General features: G+C 40.7%; 1 protein-coding gene across 2 annotated transcripts; it reads right to left on the reverse strand.

Annotated features, from left to right (window-relative positions):
• Positions 1–1949: 1949 nt before the first annotated feature.
• Positions 1950–22913, reverse strand: Rlim (ring finger protein, LIM domain interacting). 2 transcript variants are annotated; one of them, XM_052734374.1, is made up of 5 exons: positions 22701–22913; positions 20841–20897; positions 11063–11252; positions 10316–10399; positions 1950–8830 (listed from the first exon to the last, which is right to left on the reverse strand). In XM_052734374.1, exons 3-5 carry the CDS (start codon positions 11226–11228, stop codon positions 7257–7259), a joined length of 1824 nt encoding a protein of 607 aa, XP_052590334.1. In that variant the 5' UTR covers positions 11229–11252; positions 20841–20897; positions 22701–22913; the 3' UTR covers positions 1950–7256. The 2 variants fall into 2 exon arrangements, with proteins under 2 accessions (XP_052590334.1, XP_052590327.1); XM_052734367.1 differs by having other exon boundaries at positions 20841–20902; positions 22701–22912.
• Between the last annotated feature and the right edge of the window lie 1742 nt (positions 22914–24655).

Here is a 24655-nt window from a genome sequence, read left to right on the forward strand (position 1 = left end):
CTGTTTTTTTTTTTTTTTTTTCATGTATTAAGAATACTTAACATGGTCTCTGGACACCTTAACACGATTTTGAGTGTATGGTAGAGTCCCAGTTAAGGTCAATTGACTGTATAATGAATAGCATGTCTCTAGTCTTTCTGCTGGGATTAAAGGCATGCACCACCACCACCCAGCTTTTTTCCGTATTTTAGTGTGCAAATTTTCAGAAAATTTTCATGCTTCCAGGAATTGAATCCAGAGCCTTGTGCAGGATAGGTAAGCACTATACCATCGAACACAACCAGCCCAAATTGAGCAATCTTTAAGGACCATCTCATTTTTTTTTATTATTGTACTACTGGCCTCAGTTATGGCTTGATTTGAAATAGTTAGGATTTCAGACAATTTTTTAGTATGCCCGTCAGTTTACTGGCATCCAAGAAAATGTCCTTTAAAGTCAGTTGCCTAGAAGCTGCCATAGGCCTTTGAAGAATGTTGCCATTGCTTAGAAGATACTTGTTTAAATTGTTTGGGGGAACACTTTTATGAGCTTCAATAAAGCAACCCTATTCAGTTGGTTCACATGCTACCTTTCTGGTCAGTCTTGGCTGTTTCCAAGAATTTACTACTTAAGTATGCGCTATACATTCTAAAGGCAAGTGCAAACAAGCCATTTCCAAATAATAGTTTAAACGGTGTTTGGACTAAGTAAATGACTGCTGAGAGGACTTGAAGATGATGTCTCATTCAACATTTGAAGCACCAAGATAAACAGTCCCCATTGCAAGGAAGCAGGCTTTTCAGTAGGATCTGTGTAAATAGATACTAACAAACCTTACAGATGTATGTGCCATAATTATCACCAAATACATAGCTGAGAACTCACATATTTGAATGGAGGGAAGGATATGGGGCCGATCAAGAGCTCACCTGAATTTCCAGTTTCCTCAGCTCTTAGGAAGTAACCATGTCTCTCATCTATATCTTAGGCATTGTTTTTGAAGTGGGTCCTGAAGTCTAGGAAATATTGCTGCACTTCTCATCGGATGGCCTATGACTGCTACATCTGTAATAGGTGGTGACTACTATAGTGACCAGTAGAACTCTAGATTGAGAAGTAATTCAAGTGTGTAGGATGCAAACGGCACCAAGTTTTAAAAGTTGATCTATGGCTATGCAGAGACCTACCTTATCTGCTGGCCCACATTACATCAGAACTAAATAAGCCTTATCAAAAAAAAAAGTCTCGTGTGTGTGTGTGTGTGTGTGTGTGTGTGTGTGTGTGTGTGTGTGTGTGTGTATGTGTGTGTAGTTCATGATGAGTTTGGAAGACTACCTGGTAATGCAAGTCTATAATCAAAGCTACTTAGAGGCTGAGAGACAGGAGAACCCCAAAGTCAAGACCAGACTGGGACACAGTTTCAACATTAAAAGAAAAATACAAAAATGGTCCGAGGAGTCAAGCTGAGTACTAGGGTACTTGCCTAGCATTGAGGCCCTGGGCTCAACACTGAGTTTCTGACAAATAGAATCACCACACTAAAAACCCTAGAAAAGTAATGAGACAAAGGCCTACTGCATCAAAACTATACCGAGAAACTGAGTCTGATTACCAGTGGAGAGCTCTGCAGGTGCCACATACAACGAAAATTTTAAGCCAACACTGCCAGTTTTAGGTGTCTAAAAGGGAATTCTACCCACCTATCAGAGTGATGATTTGCTTAGAAAGAACCATGTGAATGAAGGATGTAAACCATTTGAGCTGGGAGACTGACAGAGGATAGAAGCTGCACAAGCACACAGCCACACCCATTCTGTGCAGGAAGGTCAAGCAAGGGAGCAGTCAGGTTAGGAACAGCAGAAACACCTACTTCAAATACTCTAAAAATCGCCTATGTGATTGCTTTAAGATACCAGAACTTTGATTAGTGTCCACCTTTTAAAACCCCAAAGATGAAAAAGCACAAATGATCACTTCATGCATTTTATTGATAGTCTATATTTTAAGTCTGCAGTATGACATTGTACATAGGGAAAAAGCTTCTTCCTAAAAGATAGCTATTAATAATCAAACCAGTTTTAATGAATGACCTTTCAAGGTCTTGTTCTGCATTAAACAAGTTAAATTTTAGCAGGTGTAAAGCACTGTACAAAAAAGTTGGGTACATTCTCAAAATTTAATACAGGGCTTCCCAACCAGGAGTTTGCTGCATCAGATACCGAAGGGTGTTTCATTCCGATTTAAATGATAAGGAAATGAGAAACCAGACATAGCAAGCCAAGCCAATTCACTTCCCTTTGCGTTCCACTGTTGCTTTCTGAAAACGTTTCCTGGAGGTCAGGAAGCCCTGCTATGACAATCACTTTAGCCTTTACGCAGCATGCACACATGTGCTGCATGTTCAAAGACTTAAAGGCTGCCCTTTTCAAAACCTTTCAGCTTCATATGGGCTTCACAGAGCTTTCCAGGATTGCTGCCCAGTTCTTTCCAGGAACCCAAGTAAACATCGATAGCAAAGCAGCTTTTCCTGGGAGAAGACAGACATAGGTCCATAACCAGGCCAGCTGCGTACCTACTCCACCAGACACTTCACAGGGCCCTATACCTTTAAAAGCAGCACCAGGGACAAATGGAGCTATCAAGAGGTAAAATCCAAATGCTGGACAGTTTAAACATATAAAAACCAATCTGTTAAAAAATGTTAGTAACAGGGCACTGAACAGAGTTAAGGCTGGGCAGCTGGCTTGACTAGAAATTGGAACTGGAAACCATCTTCAAGATGAGAAATGAGAAAAACCTTGAAACAAGGCACAGTGGTATGATAGGGTTCAGCTTCACTGCGCATCTCTAGATAGCTGCTAACCCAAATGACTATAAAGCAGCTCTGGGACTTTAGTAAACAAATCCTTGCTGGGTGGGGTGACACATACCTGTAATCCCAGCAATCAGGAGGATCACTAATTCCAGGCCAGCCTGGGCTACAAAACGAGACCCTCTCAAAATACCAAAACAAAAAAGTCCCAAGAATCTCACCATAGTTCTGAGAGTTGAATCCAGACATCTACATGGACATGAAAACAATCATAAAACTGATACTTAGAAAAAAAAATTCCCGGTAGTAATTCTATTCTAAGCTGTGGGCTTTTTAGATACAAACTATGGTGACTTACAGGAGGCCACTTACTTCCTGGAGTGTTGGAGAGTATTTTAGAAATGTTCCAGTGAAGATAAAGGAATCCTTAATTTCAGAGTGCTGAGCTAGATCTGGAGCTACGTTTGGTGACAAGTGCCTGTACTCCCAACATTCAAGAGGCAGTGGCACAAGGAGTGCCCCAAGTTTGTGGCCAGCCTGAGTTCCAGACCAGCTGAGAGTACACAGCACAAGCCCCAACCTCGAAAACTGAAACATTTAAAGGGCAGATATGGAGCTCACAGCCGTTTTGATTTGCTTCAACTGTGACTTAGAAATACTCTTTCCTCAGACCCTGCACTTGAACTCCCCAAGTGAAGCATGATACATCAATGTACATTTAAAAATCGTTTTTTGAAAAGAACCATTTTCTAGTGAACTCAATCACAACACTGTTGCTGAGCATTAAACATACTGAACTGCTAAAGGGGAAAACCAGACACCTTCACATGTGCCTTCCCCACCTGTTACAAAGGTACAGAAAGACGACTTTGGAAAGCAACCATCAGAACTGGCTTAGGACCGACCCTAAGTGCTCTGCAAGCGTGGCTTCCATGTCCTGCATATTTTTGGTAAAACGTGTGACAGGGAAGCCAGTCAGGAAAAAAAAAATCAACTAAGGCAGATTACAAATTATTTCCTCTCACAAAAGAAGTAAAAAGTTTCCCCTATCTGTTAAGAATAATGTCAACCCCAAGGTGCCACTGCATTCTAGCAAACTGTTAAAAAAGGCCTTAACAGTCATTTTGTAATGTTGACCTCTTTATCATGTGGGTATTTGGAGAACTGACTAAAAGTCATAGAAGCAGGTGGTTAAATACAAAACATGCTAAATGCTAACCCTTCATAAATATAAGACATTGACAAAAGCAGAGAATACTTGGCACAGAAATGAAGTTTTCCCAGGAGAAAAACAAAACAAAACAAACCACTGTTTAAGGTAACAGAGCTAACCAGTTTCCTACCTTGGATGGATTCTGACCATCATGTCCTAAAGATTGAGTATCTCCTGGCACTAACACTTCCTTATCAATTGACAATTATCTGCTCCAATGCTAGTGTGTGAGCCTCTCCCTCCCCCCAGTGCCACCTCCATTAGCACAGAGGTGCAACTAACATGGTCTTTTCAGAGATGTGCCAACCCCCCACCCCACAGCTCTCTTCAGTGTTAGTGCAAATAGCCTGCCATTTTTAACTTGTTCAATTCTGTTTTCTGCACTAATCTTAACATTGTAAGCTGTGTGGAATAAAACAAAACACGACAAACCTTCACACTAGTAAGCGGATTAAAAAAAACATTTGAAAGAGTCAAGGAAAGTCAGGCTTTAGTAATTTCCCTATGCTTTGAACAATGTAATTTCCCAACATTATTACTGCATGAAGTTCAAAGTAGGTCTTAAAGACAGAACCTTTCTGTAATAAAGAAAAAGTGCAAAGATACAAAATGAAATGTAAAGTCTTTTGCAAGAAAATGTTCCCTCAAGAATAGGTGTTTGGACACTGGTGAGGAAAAAGATATTCGTTCTTTACTCTATACCTGACACCTATATGAATCTTGAACATCTGCAACATTAGTAATATATAATAGTCATGGGCTTTGTAAAATAAAAAAGCAACGCCTACTAAAAATACTTGGATTCATTCTCTACACAACCCAAAAGATATGAGTGCTATTTGAAAGGGCCCACATGCACGTCAAACATGTGCATTCTACTGAAGGCTAGAAATGGAAAGATTGATTTCCAGTGTTTCTGAATAGCTTCAGCATCTACATTCATAAACAGCATCCTGCTTGAGTTATTGAGTTACCTCTGACTTCAGGACTTCACAAACGAGTAATGAGTTTGAGGAGGTCAGGGAGGTACCTGTTGTCAGTAACTTCATGTTTAGAATGTGCTGCAGTTGTTTTTGAGCTTTAGAAAATGAACATCCCTAACATGGAACATTTTACCAAGAGGAAAATGGATTTGTTTTTAGTTAATCAGGACTATCCTGCAGATCTGAAAACCACAGAAAGGTGACAAGGAGGCTCACAAATATAAATGAATCCTGACTTTTACATGGACAATTCTTTTAAAAAGATAAAAATGTATTACATAAGCGCCATAAACAGTGAAATCTGCTTATATTAAAAAAAATAAGTGAAGCTTTGTTTGGACATTATTTCCTTGCAAGAGCAGTACATATCCTTTGTAAACAACTACCATATTTACAATTGAGTTTCTTTGATACTTAGGTAGGATTGAAAGCCAGAGGAAAACATGAAAGAATGAACTCTGAAATAATCTTTACTGCTAAGGTGATATCAGTGAGAGTAAGCAGGTAATTCCTAAGGCAGATTTGGGTAAAACATTTTCTAGAGTCCTGGACTAATCCGGGTAGTTAGCTCATTTGGTTAAAGGCCAGGGATGTGCCTACTGCATCCAGCTTCTCTTCTGGCCTGGCAGCTTTCCCCAGAGAAACAGCCAGACTAATCTTAACCCCAATCAGCCTCAAAAGAAAACCCAGGCAAGAGCACTGGGGTTATCACAATCTATTCTTACTACTAAAAAACAATAAAGTGCGTGTCCATAGATGTGAGGCAGCCATCTCATCTTCAAATATGGGCAACACAACTAGAATCTGAATTTCAAATAACCCCACATGCCTCACTGTCAATAAAAAATCTCTCAATTTATGAATAGGTCTTTAAAGGTGGCATGTTAGATCTGCTAGATACATCAATGAAATACTGACAAGTGTGCACTAGTACCTTACATGATAAATCTCGAAAACCAGCAAATCCGAGACTTTTCCAATAGCACACCCATCCGTACCAACTGAAACCCTTACTTTAAAATTGGTTTAGTCTTTCTCCTTCCGCCACCTTTCCTTGTTTGGGGGGCAGATTGTAAAAACATCCAGTGAACTTGTGCTAGGCGGCGGTGGTCCGTTGTCTGAAACCAAAGACAGCGCTGCCAAACGATCGGCTTCATCTACTCAAGTGGACTTCTGGGTCCAGCTGCTGTGGCTGTCACCGTGGGACACCAGTTCATGTCTGTATTACTGTCATCATGAAAATGTGCCCCCACTCTTCAGAGCTCTTTTCTTTACCCTCATCTATCATTTCCTGCCTAAACCCAAGTTAAAATGCACAACCTCCATTGGTCTCTAAAGCAGTGTGATTCTGCATGGTCCTTTCCTTTTCATGTCACAGTAGCTGTTCACAAATACATTAAATATAGATATGTTCTGCTCTTGACATCTACACACTTACAAAAGCAGCTTCGTTTGGTGTGTTTGTTATACTATGCTGGCTCACAAAAAGCAGTTCTCATTTCTAAGCATGGTACTTTACAATTTTGAATGCATTAATACAAGAGTGCATTGGAAAAGTACTGAGCCTCTACAAAATAGCTTTACATTTTTAAACAAATGAATGTGATTTTTTTCACTTACACAAGCATAGGCTTTTTTTTTAATATTTCCACAAGATAAATATCTCAATTAAACTATAAGTTCACTCTATTGTGTGCCACAGTGATGGGCTTAGGACAGTTAATACACTTAGAAGATCCTAACTGTTTAGTGTTATTTACACAGGTATGTCCATCATCACCTACTCTGGAAGGTGAACAAACAATATTCAGAATGTGACTGAATTGGTGTCAATAACTGGGAATGGTATTGTTTTAATTAATCACTTACAAAACACATAATGGAACTTAAGTCTTGAGTGGGAATTTTCTTCATGCCTCTCTTATGGCCTGGGAAACTTTAAAAAGAGGTCAACATGTAGAGAAAGGAGCCACTGCTAAGGCAGACCTTAAGATAACAAAGGGAAAAATGACAAGTGGATGTGGGTAAATTATCAGTAACAGGTTAGCAATTATCTGGTACCGAAATCAAACATTTAAGTCCTAAAACATTGCTTTTGAAATATTCTTTTCATCCTGAAAGAGAAACTAAAGACATGATTCCCTCAGAAAGCAATGACTCAGGTTCAGGTTGTGACTTTATATTTAAGCACCACTCAACAAAGTGGACATAAAGCAAGTAATTTGTTTGCCCATCACTATTCCAGCTACACAGCTCAGAGTTCTGTTATTACACAACACTTTCTCTGTTCCCAGAAGACAAGACTGCCCTGCGACAAATGGGACAGGTGGAATTCTCCGATAACCAGCGGTCGATGCAGTGGACGTGGTACTCGTGGGAGCAAGGTAGTTTACGAAGTTTGTTGCCTTCTGTGTATTCTGTAATGCAAACACTACATGTTTTCAATGCATCATTTTCACCAAAACTTCTCATTGCCAAGTTATCGATCTGTTCTTTGGTAAGTCCTCTAGGTTGGTCGTCGTCATCCTCATTTAAGAGGAAAAACTGAGCCAGACTAAGGAATGGCAAAGAACCACTTTCATCAAATGCAACTGGGGCCCTATGTCGACCATCTCTCCTGGCACCTGCTGGGCCAGATGAGCCTCCTTCATTACTGCCTTCGAACATCTCTGAGCTACTTTCTGAACCTTCACCACTGGAACTGGGGCTAGGGCTAGAGCTGGAGCCGGAACCAGAGCTGTTACCACCGGAGCTCCCTCTTCCATTCCGTGACTCTACTCTCTCCGAATTTCGACTGGAGACTGAGGCACTAGGCTCTGAGTCACTGTCACTGTACATAAAGTAGCTTAGCTCACCAAAACCTGTCATTATCTGCCTTAACATGGTTTGAATCGCAACAGATGTAGTTTCACTCAAACCAGTATTTAAGATTCTGCGAATGGGAATCCTGATAGTACTGACATAGGTTCTCACACCTGCACGCTCAGAACGTGAAAAGGTGCGCCTAAAACCTCCACGTTCACTTTCATACGTGACTGTGTTGTTTGGTGTCTGAGACCTTGACCGAGTTCTACTAGCTATGCTATCTCTCTGCCGGTATTCTCCTGGACGAACTCTTCTTACTTGAAGATCAAGGACTATGGTCGGAGGTCTTTGACCAGATCCTGCAGATTCACCACTGGTACCTGTGTCTGAAGAACTTGTTCCTTGAACGGCATTTCTTGACCCAGAAGCTGCAAAAAGACCTCTACCTAGTAACTCAGGTCCAGTTATCTGCTGTCTCAGGGTCACATGGTGACGGGTTCTAGAACTTCCCTCAGTCTCATTTACTAAAGGGTGCTCGAAAGTCTGAGATGAGATACTATGATGAGCTCTTCGTGGAATTTCACTTGTTGGGTGCAGAGGTGACCTACTTCTTTCAGCTCTAGCTCTGGTTCTCCGGTGTTCTGGGCTCCGGCTTCTTGCCCTCCTCTGACCTCTGGTGGATGGCACTTCTATGAATGCTTCAGTTAAATTGCGTTCTGACCTAGATGATCTGGCAGATGATGCCTCAGATGCTGGACTTTCTATTTGTCTTTGGCTGCTCTGTTCCATGTTTTCTACACTAAGACGTCTAGCAGATGGTTCATTTTCATTCTCTGGGGTTTGGCTTCCATTATTACGGTTAACATTTATCTCTAGACTGAATCTGAAATCACCACTGTTTGGATTAGTCCGGCTCACTGCTCTCCAGGACTGATTTCCTCTCTGGCCACTTCTTGTGGTATTGCCAGTCTGTCTGACAGAGTTAAGCCAATCTATTATAGAGTCACCGTTGGACATATCATCTGAAGAATCTCCACCTGTTTAAAACAAAGAAGGAGGAGAGAGAGAGAGAGAGAGAAAGGAACTACAAAAGTTAGGACAATGATATAAATAACATTGAAGAATTCTGCAATTCTGAACCAATTTTACATTTACAGGTCTTATACTGTATGTAACACTGATTTCTAAGTAAAAAGCAAAAAAATCAGGTGTTTGAAAAGAGAAAGCTAAGAGTAATAGAACTTTATTTTCAGAGGGGATCTGGAAGAAGTTGTTTCCACTATTTCATGAGAGCCTGTAATGGTTAATGGTGGTTCTCAACTTGTGGGTCTTGACCCCTTTGGGGGGGGGTGTGAATGCCCGTTTCAGATATCCTGCATATCAGCTATTTACATTACAATTCATAACAGTAGCAAAATTGCAGTTACAGAGTAGCAATGAAAACAGTTGTATGGTTGGAGTCAGCACAACATGAAGAACTGTATTAAAGGGTCACAGCATTAGGAAGGCTGAGAACTGCTGCTCTAGGAGCTGTGAGGCTGAGAAGGCGACATGTTTTTCCTAGTCCACTGTCCAAACAAAATCGAACTATATAATCGCTAGTTGTGGGGGTTAGTGTTGGTATTTTGGTTCCGATTATATTTCTACCAAATTTTCAGTCTCTATTACTTCATCTAGGGACCTAGCTTAAGTATCTTTGATAATATAAAGTTACTTTAAAATACAAGAATTTTGTAGCCATAGCAAAAACATAAACAAGGTTAATGGTTTATAATTACTTGAAGATTTGTCAATATCAAGATCTTAAACTACCATGACAATGAAGCCTGTATCAAATGAACAGCCTGAACCTAGAGTAACAGCATACTCAACAGTAGGTTCACAAACTAATCTACCACCACAGCTCCAAGGTTCCAGCCAATCCCTATTTCCTGTGCAGAGGAGCACCAGGCCCGAGGTTAGAGCCAGCTTGCTTAGCAGCAGCGCTGATGCTCTGAACCAATGAATGCTGGGAACTGTGCTGTGCACTGTAGGGTATCAGGATGGTTCGCAGTATACCTGCCCTCTCTCTGCCTGCTAGATCCTAACAGCAAACCCTCAGCAGTTGTGTCAACCAGTCTCTAGTCACTGCTAATACCCCAGGGGAACAAAATTACACCCACTAGAAAGGCACTAGGGCAGACAAAGCAGCATTTCTTTTCTGCTGATGAAGCCACATTTATAAACAAGGAACTAAGTAGCAGGAAATTTCAATGGCTGTGGAAAGCCAAGGGGAGGAAACCTCATTTAAATAGAGTACTTCTCACTGTGGCCCAATTAACACAAACAATCCAAAGGTGAGGCAGAATAATACAGCATGCTGACATTCTCACCAAATAGCAAGAAAATATCACTTCTCTTTTTATGAACAGTTACTTATCACCAAATTAATTTGTGGCATTTCAGGATAATCTTTGGTGACATTTACTATTATGAAGTTCCTATCATTCCACCCACTACCCACCTCCCAAAGCAAAATATACCTCTATTTTCATCTGAGCTCTGTGGTGGTGGGCCCTCTTTAATTTGTTGTAGTCTTCTGAGCAACTCCTCCTCAGTACTTTCTCCTGGAAGGTGAACAATGTTTGCCAAATTACAAATGAAAATCAGCAAGTCGGTTTCTGTCTTTTTTCCACCCTCATGATTCTTTTTGAAGAAGGGTTCATTCAGGCTGGCTTTAAACTCAACAACCTCCTCCTGCCTCAGCCTCCTGTGCAGCTGGGATTACAGGCACATGCCACCAGGTCTTGTCTGGTTTTGTTATCTGAACTTTAAATTGACTTTCCAGAAACCACACCAAGTAACAACAGAGCCACAAGTGCAGCTAAGATATTCTAATTCAAGTCTGGTATTTATTATTTGCTAGTCTTGCTAAAAACCTTACCTTTGAAAATGAATGAAACCGTCCACAGGTTGGTGGAAACAGAAATGGGAAGGAAGATGTAGACTGAGTTCTAACTAGGATCAAATGAGACCTTATCTGGGTCAAAAAAGTAAGGACAGAGTTCTAGTTGCTGTTTTACCCAGAGCTAATTCTGTAGGGTACAGTTGGGACATATTCAAAGAATAAAAGACGACAAAATAAGATGAGTCTGTCCTAGAAACTAAAATCCTATTAGTTATTTTGTACCTGGATGCATGGCTAGCTAGTAAAAACACATTGTAAAATAAGCTATTTCTTAAAAACCCAGCAACTTATATATACACACCTTACATTAGATGTAGCTTACCTGGGGTGCCCAGCAAATTGTTGTCTCTCATAAGTCTATAATCTTCTTCACTCAGATTGTTTACAAATTGATAGAATGCTTCTTCCCTATCCAATCGGTCCATCTGACTTCTGCGCTGTGCTGCAGATTGATCATTTCCTTTATCGTTAGAATCGGAGTTCTCCATCTTGATGAACAAGTGGAAAATTATCTAAAAAGAGAAAGACCAACTTGAAAACAATGTCAATATGTATTCCATAATTTTATTTACATGGAAATCGAGAATGCAGGTATAGTGGTGAATTTAGGAAAAACGAATAAATGAAATGTAATAGGAAAACTCTGGAAAAACACTGTTACACTAGAAGAGTAGGTCAGGGAATTAGCAAACTATATGCTTGGGCCAAATTCAGCAATGTGGTCTGTTTCTATTTTCTTTGTAATCTAAAACTGGTTTTTACATTGAAGTGCTACAAACTGAACCCAGGGCCTTGCCTGCATGCACTCTATCATAAGGATACACATCCAGCTCCTGGGTTTTATAGTTATTTCCGTCAGGGAAATCTGTGTGGTCCAGTTAACTCAAAACACAGCTCTCCTGCCTGAGCCTCCTGAGTGCTGGGCTTACAGAGGTGTGCCATAAAACATGGCTACTTGCACGTTAAAAAAATGTTTGTGATGTATGAAACCTATGAAATACACACTTGGGCATTCACAGTCTTACTGGAGCACAGCCATGCACGCTTGTGTTATAATGGCAGAACTGAACAACTGTGACAGCCAGTAAATGGGTCCCTCACTGCTTTGCACTGCTGCTCTCTGCACTTCCAGTTACCTCAATGCAATTGTAACTTGACAGTCTTTCAAGTACGGCATGTGTGTCAGCCTGTGACTTTTTAAAAAAAACGTACAAGTACACACTCACTGTGACAAGTGAAAAGTGTACCTGCACACTGGACATAAAGGTACAGCAGAGGATACCTAATAGTCACCAGATTAGCTGACCAAGGCCTCACTTAGGCATGTATTATGAATGTGCTAAGAGTGTAAAATTAGACTAAAATAATTGTCAAAATACTCCCACTACAGGAAACCTATGCTCTGCAAATGAGAAAACTCAGAGTGAAGGATTTCATCTAGAACGTCATAAAAATTTACATACCAGAGTATTATTCAGCTGTTAAAAAGGAAATTATAGAATTTACAGGTCAATGGATGGAGCTAGAAAAATCCATCCTGGGTGAGGTAACCCAGACTCCAAGAAAAATATTGTGTCTCCTCTCATATGTGGATGTTATGTTATCTTTTAAGCCTTTGACAGACATGTTTTAATCCATATAACCAGAGGTTAGGGTTAAGTAAGAGACTAGGGGGAAGGGTTTTTTGATTGTTTATTTTCTAAGGGGGGTGAGTGGAGTTGGGTGAGGGGAAACCATGGTCAATATATTATATGAAAAATATTTTCAATAAAAAAAGATAAAAATAAGGATTTAACCAAGTTTCCAAATGGCTTGTTTTTTCCTGTGTGAAGAAAGTCATTTTATCAATAGGAAATGAAATTTTGTTCAAGGGCAGAAATGTGTATGAAGGAAATGAACTTGTTAGTATTAGCCTTTTGATTAATACAGTTCTACAAAACATCAAGGGTACTGAACAGGCTGTCATTGACCATGCAAGTAATAGAGTGGCTAGTGATGGGTTAACAAATACAACAGTGTTCAAGTGTTTTTTCCCTAGACCAGTGCTGATTATTCAAGTATAAAGTAACTGTACAACTAGTCCCACGAATAGTTTCCATGAAACAACAGGTGAAAATACAGCGTAGGCTTGGCCAGGTGGTGGTAGCACTCACCTTTAATCCCAGCACTTGGAAGGCAGAGGCCAGCCTGGCCCACAAAGGGAGTTCCAGGACAACCAGGACTGTTACACAGAGAAACCCTGTCTCGAAAAAAACCAAAAAGAAAAAAAAAATAGCCCAAGCTGGCCTTGAAGTATCAATCTTCCTGGCCTAGCTTTCTGAATGGTAAGGTTGGAGGTGTTTTAAAAGAAGTTGAGTAAACACTTAATTCAGCATAACCTAAAGCAGACCTGCCAAGATGATTTATAAATGAAATGATAAAAATATAGGTGGGGGAGGAAAAAACCTGGTGGAACATAAACAAAAGTTTATGAAAATGCAAGATGTTTATAAAGCTTCTGGTTAACCATTTTATTTTCCTCAACAAGTACTTTGAATAAAATATTAGAATCCACCATTTTAGTGAACCAATAGCGTCAATGGAAACCTCATTCTTGTGAATTTAATCACCTTTGGTTGTATGAATTTTTTTGTCAAAAAAAAAATCTTTTTTTTTTTTTTTTTTTGAGACAGGGTTTCACTATGTAGCCTTGACTGGCCTAGAACTCACTTTGTAGATCAATGTGGTCTCAAACTCAGAGATCTGTCTGCTTCTACCTTCTGAGTGCTGGGATTCTGTTTTGAAGATACGATCTTATCTTGGAGCCTATGCTGGCCTTAAACTCATGGCAATCTTGCTTTATATGAGCCACAGGCTTAGCCTTTCCATATAGCATTTTGAAGGCTTAACAATGGTTAGATTCTATTGTGATTTGTAGGACTTGGGTCAAAGATCAATTTTTTCTTAATGAGAACAACCTCTCATACTACCTTCAAAACACAAATGGCTTGAGGAATCAGTTTGGCTGGTAACTAATAGATAATGTCTCTTAATGAATAACAGGACAATCAATGCTTACATGCAAAACTTAAAGTCACTTTAACAGGAGGGAACACTGGTATCACAGGCTATCCAAGAGCTCCAACTACAGTTCCAAAAGTGCAAAGTGAATTTTCTCAGTGTCAACTTCACGCACAGGACTAGAGCAATGGCTCAGTGGTTGAGAGAGCTGGCTGTTCCAGTAGAGAACCCAGATTTGGTTCTGAGCACCAACATGACAGCTCACAACCATCTCTAACTCGATCTCTAAGGGATCTGACACTCTCTTCTTGGCCTCTACAGGCACCAAGCAATCACTTGGTACACATACATACATGCAGGTAAAAAACACCCATACACATAAAAAATAAATCTCAAAATAAAATTTCTATAGTGTGTAGCTGAGGACCTTCTATCTAGCCTTCAAGTAATAATATACTAAAAGGTACACTTGGGAACTGAATCGCTGAGAGATTAAAACCAAGCCTGTGGGCTGTTGAAGAGACTAGTACATGCGTGTGCAAAGGCATTTTCAAATAGAAAGCCATAAAACAAAAGAGAATATAAGCATAGTGTCAAGAGTTAACAAAAACAGGGAAGCCAGTAAGTCTCCCTTTTAACACAACAGTATAACAAGTCTGCCCCCAAACAGAGATGTGATCAGCACCTTAAAGCAAGCAAACTACCTGAATCTCTAGTCATATCATAGAGAAGTTAGAACAGACTGAATTCAAAAGACCGTCTGAACTACAATGTCATTAAGTACAGGTTATTTCTCCCCTTGTCCTGAGAATACGGTAATATTGAGCCATATGTTCCAATGACACAAAATTCTACCACTTTCTTGGCAAGGCCTATGGGGATAATATGAGACCCTGCCTCAAAACAGAACCAAAAGACCAGCTCCAAATTCCTTTTACTTCCATCGTGACACACTGCTCTACATTGCCCCTGCACTCATCAATACACATCTGAGCACTCTCTCCACATATTTCTGTAACGTACTTTTACTCCACAACTGCAAGCAAACTAGGAAGGCCTTGCTAAACAGAACACACACAGTGTTTGCTAAAGTAGTGGCTCCCATCAAAAAGTCTGCTCCTTATACTTATTTTGGGGTCAATTTGGGGAGAACCAAATCTGACTTGATTAATTCCCCACTTCCGCCCCAACTCTCCATCCTTTCTGCTTTAAATCTGCATTGGCTAAGAGTGGAATAAGTGAAGAGATTTCGGCCCTGGGAAGGCACATCCATCCTGCAGGGGCAGTCACATGGGCAGTTATGACTGCAAGAAGGTGCCAGAGCCTCAGGTGACTGCTTACATTTGAAATAAAAGGAACTTCTGAATGCAAGCAGTGGTCTCAATGCCTGGTAAACCAATCTTACTCTCAAATACTCAATGAACCCTGATTTTAAGGAGTCTTGCACTAGCTGTGGCACAAAATTAAGAAAGGTAATAAATGTAACTCACAAGTTCTATTGTTTGGGGAGTGAAAAAAGAACATTTTAAAAAGCTAAGGTATATTAAAGATGTTAGGGAACCATGATCCAAATAACCAAATACAGACTTTTCTCTACCTTAGTATGAAAATGTCAGTAAAATCATGTTAAAAATGGTTCTTCAGACAAATATGATTGAAGGAAATGTGATCTTTTCCAGTTGAACTAGTAACAGCAAAAAAGGGCTGGGGCATTTTGCTCAGTGGCAGAGTGCTTGCCTAGTATGTGTGAAGACTTGATTTCCTGAGGTGAGTAGAGGGGACAAAAAGGCCTCCACACCCTGCACTCCTTCCACATCACCAGAGAGGATCTTTAGCTATCACCTTATTCTCAAGGTTTACTATTTATGACACAGATCATATACTTTTACATATGATTAGCTTCAGACATTTTAAAACAATTATTTACTCAAAAGACTACCAATAAGCTGGGTGGCGGTGGCGCACACCTTTAGTCCCAGCACTCAAGAGGCAGAGGCAGGCAGATCTGTGAGTTCGAGGCCAGCCTGGTCCACAGAGCGAGATCCAGGACAGCCAGGAATACAACCTTGTCCAGTGATTTGTCAAAGCCCTGTGGACAATAAATGGTCAGCAATTAAATACAGGTCTACTGATTCCAAAGTCAATCAACTTCCCTCTAAATGACTACTGCCTCCCAGTAAATCCCAGACTGTGTGCTTTACGATACATTCCTTAAATCCCAAACGGCATGCCTACTGAAGCCCATGGGCTTTTTATACCAGTCCTTGGATAAACACTTTCAAACCTAAAAAGCCTTTTTGTGGTCCTGAGGATTGAACCTAGGGCCTTATATATGCAAGACAAGCACCCTACCACACTGAACTACATCCTTAGCACTCTGAGACCTTTTCACTATTAACTTCCTGCCTCAACCTCCAAAGTAGCTGGGATTACATCATGAAGCCCATTAACAAAACAGATTGGTAATCACTCTTCTACTGAGTTATATCCCTAGCCCAAAAACCATCTTGTACTGGCACAAATAGCCAGATGTTCTCTTTTCTGATCTGCTTTTGGAGGGACATGGGGTCACTATCTAGCCTAGTCCCATGTCACCATGCTGGCTCTGTAATTCTCGGCAGTGCTGGGAATGGACTGTGCACATTAGGCAAACACTCTACCACTGAGCCAGCCACACAGCTCAGTTTGCATTCTATTTATTTTTTTCCACTTTTTTTGTCAATAAAGTACTAACACCAAAAGAAAAAAACCACCTGTTTGTTCAACCATAGCCAGGTATGATGATGGGCGCCTTAATCCCAGCACTCAGGGCAGGCAGATCTCCGAGTTTGAGGACAGCCAGGGATACATAGTGAAACTCTGTCTCACTATGGTTAAAATAGGTTTAAACCAGCTTGGCGATGGTGGTGCACACCTTTAATCCCAGCAATCAGAGGTAGAGGCAGGAGTATCTCTGTGAGTTCAAGGTAGCCTGGCCTATAAATCAAGTTCCAGGACAGTCAGGGTTCTGTTATACAGAGAAACCCTGTCTTGAAAAATCAAACAAACAAACAAGTTAAAGCATGAGATAGGCCTGTGGCAAAGGTCTGTAATCCTAGCTAATAGGAAGACTAAGGCAGGAGGATCACAAGTTCAATGCCTATCTATGCTACAGTTAGTTTCAGGGTAGCCTAGGCAACTTCATGAGATGTGATCTCAAATTACTAAAGAAAAAGTAAAAAGGGGCTTAGGGCTAGAACTTAGTAATAGAACACTTGCCTGGTATGCATAAGACTCTTACGTTCAAACCCCAGTTCCACCAAAAAATAATATACAAAATTAAATCAAATGATCTACTAGATTTGAAGTCAGGATAAAAAGTACCATCATGTATGTAGATACCAAAAAAGTTAAGAATTTTCCTTTGTAGAATTTCAAAGTTCATTAAATTTGTAATAGATAAATGGATGGAAGTTTAGCTGTGCTTTTCTGTCATCTCTCACTTTTAAAAATATGAAGCATTTCCCCGCCCCCCCCCCCAAAAAAACCAAAAAACAAACAAAAAAACCCTAAAAAAACAGGGCACTGGGCATGGTGAAACATACCTTTAATTCCAGCGCTCAGGAGGCAGCAGGCAGAACTCTTAAGTTCTAGGCTAGACAGGGCTACACAGTGAGACCCTGTCTCAAAACAAACAAACAACAACAAAAAGAAAACAAGGACAGAGGGACTAGAAAGATGGCTACATGCTATAGAGTACTTGTTACTCTTACAGAAGACCTGATTTGACTCCCAGCACTACGTAGTGGCTCACTACCATCAGTAACTTTGGTTCCAGGAAATCTGACATCCTCTCCTGGCCTAAATGAGCAAGAGTCATACAAATGGTGTGTGTGTGCGTGTGTGTATACACATATACAGGTAAAATACTCATACAAATAAAATAATCTAATAAAAAACAGGACAGGGTTGTTTTATTGCATTTATTTATGGGAAGATAGTGCTCATCAACCACATGATTTGTTGAAACATTTCCAGAAGTAGACTAGTAGAACATAGAGTGCATTCAGCACTACTGAGACACCACAGCAATGAGCTTACAGAGTACCTGAATAGTAACGGACACTTAGCTTCGCTTACACTTTCCTATCTTTACCTCTTAGAAAGGGTAGCTGAAAAATCCAAAAGGGATTCAGGAATGTCCCTCATGTCTAATCTCTTGGCAGGAAGAGAACTGACATGCAGTTCACAATTACAACCACAAGCCTCTAAAACAATTGAATTGAAAGAGTATTAAGAACTATATAGTAAAAAAAATTAAATGACAGAAAACTCTGCTATGCTACCAATTTAGAAGATCAAGTTAGTGGAAAGCCACTATGATGACATTTCACCCACTCAAGTAATTCAGACAGGAAATTTAATCTTCACCCAACCATTCCATGTTCCTTTAGTATTGTTCTACCTTGTTAAATCAGAATTTGTTCTCTATAAATTCAATTTTGAACTGCTGTTTTTATTATTCTGAAGAACTTAAAAAATATCCCATAGAGTCCTACGTTTATTTTAAAAAGCAATTAACACAAAAATCTCTGATTATTAGTAGTGTTGATAGTAATCGGTAACTACAGTACTATTTCAGGACATAAGATTTCCCATCAAGCTGGGACTGTGAAACACTCCTGTAACTGCAGCAGTTGGAAGACTGAGGAAGGAGGATCAAGGCTGGCTTGGGCTACACAACAAAATCCTCTTACCAAAAAACAAAATAAAAAAATACTTTCTCTGAAATACCTGGAGGATGAGACAGGAGGATTTCCATGAGGCTGCTATATAATTAAGTCCAGGACAACTTGGACTACAGAAGAGGCATTGCCTCAAAAAAAAAAAAAAAAACCACACAACCAAAACAGACTGGCCTATCACCTATATCGATCACTTAATTTTAGTTGAGGAAAACGATGTTAAGATCAAACATGCTGACAACTAAATCCTTCCTGAACCAGTGTTCCCACATAGAAATCCTGAGGGTGGGCCTTTAACCCTGGTCTGACCCATACACTAAGAACCTTTTATACCTGTACTTAGGTTATCATTAAACACAAGCATCTCTCCCCGCCCAGAAAGAGCCATTCTCTTCAACCCCCCTTAGACTGTCACAAGTTGCAAAGACAGTATAATCTGTAGATGTGCAGGTATTACCTTTAACCTACCTAAACACACATACACACACAATGTGCTGCTGTCTACTACAGATATTTATCCCACACATGTATCGGTGCTGTTAGGATTAATGACATTAAAATCTCAAGTTAGAGCATTGTATTGAAATATGAGAAAATCTAGAGCAAAAATGACAATTCATTTTTTCAGGTAGAAAACCCTATGTTCAAAAACATATATATCCATAATTGAGGAATCATCTTTGAAAAAAAACTCAGTTATTTAGAGGGGGAAAGATGAACTGCTTTACACCATCTAGGAAATGTCCCTATTCAAAGCTGAGAAAAAAAATAATGAAAGAAAAAACAGACATGGAACTATTACTATCTTAGCGTTGGTTATCAAAGATTCAAAGTACTATATAAAGTGGGACATGAGGATTTAGAAATCTCTCTTATTCAAAAATGTCAAAGAACTACACCTACAAAAGAAAATGTCCTCATCCTGGGCACTAACCCCAAAATGCAGCACCTCATTGGTCTAGTTTGGACTGTTATTTGCTACCCACTCAATGGTAAATCAAAAGAACAGGCTGCTAGTCAGTGAGGGTATTCTTTTTCCCGCTCCTATAGGACTATGGAAAAAGTATAGTAACACAATTCTATAAATGTAAATGCTCCACTTGACCTGCTCTTACTAAAAGCCTTACTACAATGTTTACTAACTGAAAGACAGCAGCCTAATATTTCTGAAGATTTCACTGAGCTATTTCTTTAAGAGTCCTGATTATAATTTTTTTTTGAGACAAGGTCTCACTATGTAGAACTAGGTGGCCTAGAACTCACTGTCTAGATCAGTGAGCTAGTCTCAAATTGTGGTGATCCTCCTATGTCTGCGCCCCTTTACCCCACCAAATGCCAGTATTCAAGATGTGGGCCACCACGACAGACTCTGATTTATAAAGTAAATTTATCAACTTACACCAAGAGCAGTAACAGCTGAAACATGAACTGTAACAAACCACCCAAATAATGCATAGTTGCTGGAAAACTCTCACCTGTTCCACTGAGGCAAACTATTTTTTTTACAAGTTAATGACAGTTTCTGATGCAGGATAACATACAGATTGTTGCTTTCAATTTCCACTAGTTTCCTGATGTAACTAGATGGCAAACAGGTATTAAAGTTTGTTGACTTCAAGTGTCAAATGAGAGTTCCACCACATACTAATTTTTAACAAATCACCCAACCTTTTCTCAGGGTAGTCCGTTTCCTCTTTAAAATAGTTAACATCTCCATGAAGGTCTGATTGTGAAGATTACAAAATAATACACGCCAAACCCAGAGCCTAGCACACACTCCTTCAAGAAAAGTTACTTATAAATGTAGCCTAGTTAACTATCCAGCAGAATTTGTTTAGGACAATCCAAGTTTGCAACTGTTTTTTAGAAGTACTTATTAATAATGTTCCACTTACTTTTAAGTGCCCTGGTTAGTGCAAGCAATTTATGTGGTAATAATAATGTGAAATGTTATGACAGAAATAATAATGATAATAATGACAGAATCAATTCCAATTAGAATACATACCAATATGGCTTCTTGAATCTTGAAGGGGGAGAAAATAAAATGGCAGACAAAATAACTCACATTTTATTGAGATTTCACTTAGTTATTCACTGAACATTTAAAAGCAATTTCTTATACCCAGGTCTTTCCAATAATGTCTTAAAACAGCCTAATTTTTCCTTTCAGTGCTATAAAAGTTTGGCTAATTTTAGATTACTTTTAAAATAAAATCTACAGCTAAAGCATAGGTGACTTTCAGGTACCCTTTGAATTCACAGTAAAGAGCACCCACCCTCATCATGAAGAACCCATTCAAACACAGGGACTGTAGAACATAACAACATATATTTGTAAATACATCATCAGGAGACGAAACAAAAAATAATTACCTGTCTGTTATGACATAGTACTCAAATCCAATAAACTGGGATTTAGTTTTCTTCACTCTGCTCTAGAAGAAAAAATTTCATTATTCTTCCTGTCATAGAATCCATACTTTCATTGAAATAAAACAAATTCTTAAAAACACATAACATGTATTTTGGTTACATGCATCATAACTCAAATTAATTCAATGTTAGTATTAGGATATTTGGGGAACCAAGAGGGTCAGAGGGAACCAGGAGTTAAAGATTTCCTTTAATGGCCAAGAGGCAAATTACCTTTTAATATTAGCTTGTTTAAAACAAGCCTTTCCTTATCAGACTAGTAATTATTTTCAGATTCTAAGAGTCACTTTCAAGGACTTATTTGGTACACTACACTAGCCTAAGGCAGAAACTACAGTAATAAAAAACATCAGGACATCTTAGGCTAAAGAATGTTTGTGACCTTTTTCAGTAAGAGGAACTGCCCTAAAATAGTTACTTTAAGGGGTGCTTGGGTTAGTCTTTCTAGATAGTTAACCTGTATTTCAGAAATTGATTTGAGAAAAAGGCCGGCCTGTAATTGTGCCTGCCTCCTCTCCAGACGACTCTGATCTGATGGGAAGATGAGTAACTTTGTAATTATGAAAAATCAAAGAAATGATTAGCACTACATTATTATTTTTTTCTGTCTTCAATCATCTAAACGCACTGTGGTTACTTATGATTCAAGAAATGTAAGCAACTGATTTCTAGTAAAAAAAAAAATTGTGGGGCCTGCCAGTGGTGCATGAAAATCTGATATAAATCCTTTTGCCCCTAAAAAGAAAAAAATGACCTTAATAACGAGTCTGCTAGGCCTCAGACTGCTACACTAACCTGTGGAATAAGTATGGTGAAACTGTCTAGGGAAAGAACGTGGCTGTCTCCTCCATCTTGAAATTAATCAGCATAAGGGGAAAAGGGACTGAGTATTCAGGAAGCAGAAGCCCAACCGGTTAATACTAGTTACTAAGCTATGGCGTACGTGGCAGGTACCGCCCGCAGAAGCTGAGACCCTTAGGGGTTTTTTGAGTGGGGGAGGGGTATGACTGCTGGCGGATCACACGGATATTAACTTGAAAATAATTTGGCTCAATTCCCACACTTACCCAGGGAAAACAACCCCAACGTCTTTTCCCTCCGTTTTTCTTTTCTTTCTTTCTTTCTTTTTTTTTTTTTTTTGGAGGGCGCGCGCGGGGCGGGGTGGGGGGGAGATCCTTCTAGTAATATCTGGCCAAGGATACACCAGGGCTAAAGCAGCAAGGAAGCAAACCAAATTTGTCCCGGGTCCTCGGGGAAGACTGACATCGTAGCCCCAGAGGGCAACTAATTGGTAATGCCCTCCAGAAGGGCTCAAAATGGGGCTCTGCGAACCCTGGGAAAATCTGAAGGCCCAAGAGTTCCCAACATCTGACTTACAGCACCTCCACCCGACTTCCCCAACCCCTAGCCCGATCAGCAACGCGGGGCGACGAGGGGGGAAACTCCGAGTAAGGAGAAGAACTGGAGCCGCTTAGATTCTCACGCCTGAGGCCCGAAGTCCAGGATCGCCTCCCCGGCCTTCTGAGCTTGGGAGGACCGGGCCGCGACTCCAGGGCCACGGAGAGGAAGTCCTCCCTCCCTCCTTCCCCTTCTTCCCCGAACCGGCCGCCCCACACCACCCAGCTAAAATGGCAGCGGCGACTAGGCCACGGAGCCCCCCGCAGCCACAAGCCCGGGTCCGGAGGCCGTGCTGGGTGTCTCGGCCTCAGCCGGCCACTCGGGCCATTTTGAGAGCCGTGGCGCCGCTGCCTTGCTCCAGCCCGACATCCCATTTCTCAGGCTGCCCGTGTCTTCACTTACTCGGGGATTCCGACCAAGAGCGAACTCGCTGGGCCCCGCCGCCGCCACCAAGGCTCCGCCGAGCCACTGCCTCCGCGGCTCTCTAGCCCGCCTCCGAACCTTTGGTAGAGACCCGCCTCTAGCCCCGCGCCCGTTCTAAGACGTAGCTCAAGCAGCCATTATCTTCCCCATTGTTACCTAGCACTGACAGGAAACGACTGCCCACAACAGGAAGTGATGGCGCAGCGTCCCGACTTCACAGGCCCACTCCCACACGGCTAGCCAGCCAATCCCAGCTGATTCCTCGAAAAGGCTTAGTGGGCAGAGGAGGGGACCGGTAGACTACCAGACGAGGCGGGGAGGCGGGGAGGGAAAAAATGCTGCTGTGACGCCCACCATGTGACAGGCCCCACCCTCCTTCGCCATTTTGAATTGTGGCGAGAAATTCGCGTTCTGAGAATTGTGGGAATCTTCGCTTTCCCATTTTGAAAACTGAAGGACGTCACAGTCGGGCCGCTTGAAGCCTGTTTCAGAGAACAGGAATGTCGTATCGGTGTTAAGGGGCATTGATCCACACAGTCCAGACTAGCATAGACGGCAGGCAGCATTTTATTTAACACGTATTTATTGCCAACTGTAGATCAAGCACAGCTGTAGATGTTGAGAAAGTTGAACCAAAAATAAAGTTGAAATAGTCTAGAAATAGAACTCTCAGTTCTTACGGGATTTGGTAATCTAGAGTGAACAAAATTTTAAAATCCATTATTTGTCGCTCGGGGGAGGGGTGCGCTGTAGGGACAAAACAAAATTTGCAATGTTAAAAAGTGGTGAAGAAGGACGCCACGAGGCTCTCTAACTTGAGTACTCTAAAGGGGCGGCGACTGTAAATGGATGGGAAAAATCTGAGAGCAGGGAATTCTAAAGGGAGGTTAGGGAAGCCTTTCTCAGATGCTAATGACTAAAGGAAGGAATGAAGGGAATGCACCATATAGCTTCCAGTTCCCATTGAACACTTAAAGGGGAAAAGAACCTTAAACCAGCGTTTTAAGGATGTCTCTGTGTCCCAACCCCCATTCTGTTTTCTGTTAAAAGGATAGGTACAGTAGCTTTTTTATTGTTTTTTTCCAACGGACCTAACTTATTCCTACCTCAACTGCTTAAACTAGGCTGGAAGCCCTGCTGGGATGGCGCACGCCTTTAACCCCAGCACTTGGGAGGCAGAGGCAGGGAGATCTCTGTGAGTTCAAGGCCAGAGTTCGAGGCCAGCCTGGTCTACAGCTCAAGTTCCAAACAGTCGGGGCTACACAGAGAAACCCTGTACAAACAAACAAAAACACCAAGCAAGCAAACATAAACTAGGCTGGAATATTTCTTTGATATTTTTGCATTAATCGTCTAGGTTTCACCTCACCTCCCAGAGAAACCTTCTGTGACCACCCTATTTAACCTAACAACTTCTCCAATGCCCTTACCTGTTTGTCTGTAAAGCACTTAATAAATAAACTGTTTATCTCACTATTTAAGAACACAATAAAAACCCCAGAACTGGGGAGGCTGAGGCAGGAGGACTGCTGAGAGTTGGAGGCCATCCTGGACTACATAGTGAATTCCAGGCCAGCCTGAGTTAAAATGTAAGACTTTTTTTTTAATGGAGAGTCTCTCTGTGAGACCTAGGCTGGCCTGGAATCTCCAATCAACCTTCTACTGTCCATGTACTGATATTTCAAAACTGCACTATTACTCACTGCTCAAAAGTCATGTAACTTTAAAAAGACAATTTGGTAATGTTTGCAAAAAGCCTTAGTGTATGTGGGCATGACAGTGTTTGCCTGTTATGCCAGCACCTAAGAGACTAAAGCAAGATTACAAAAAAATTCAAGGTCAGTCTGGGGTACCTAGAGTGTTCCAGGCCAGCCTAGGCTAGAGTGAGACTTTTTTTTTTTTAATGCTGGTCATAGTGGAGTTTTTTTTTTTAA

Source organism: Peromyscus californicus, unplaced genomic scaffold (genome assembly GCF_007827085.1).
Source record: "Peromyscus californicus insignis strain IS unplaced genomic scaffold, ASM782708v3 Scaffold_10__1_contigs__length_136768540, whole genome shotgun sequence".
In the NCBI taxonomy this organism is placed as follows: domain Eukaryota; kingdom Metazoa; phylum Chordata; class Mammalia; order Rodentia; family Cricetidae; genus Peromyscus; species Peromyscus californicus.

Excerpts from the sequence above, each read along its gene's own strand:
- Rlim (XM_052734374.1), bottom strand. The coding sequence starts at position 11,228 with ATGGAGAACTCCGATTCTAACGATAAAGGAAATGATCAATCTGCAGCA. Across the intron at positions 10,400-11,062 it reads CAATTTGCTGGGCACCCCAG|GAGAAAGTACTGAGGAGGAG; the intron begins GTAAGCTACATC and ends TTCACCTTCCAG. Across the intron at positions 8,831-10,315 it reads GAGCTCAGATGAAAATAGAG|GTGGAGATTCTTCAGATGAT; the intron begins GTATATTTTGCT and ends TGTTTTAAACAG.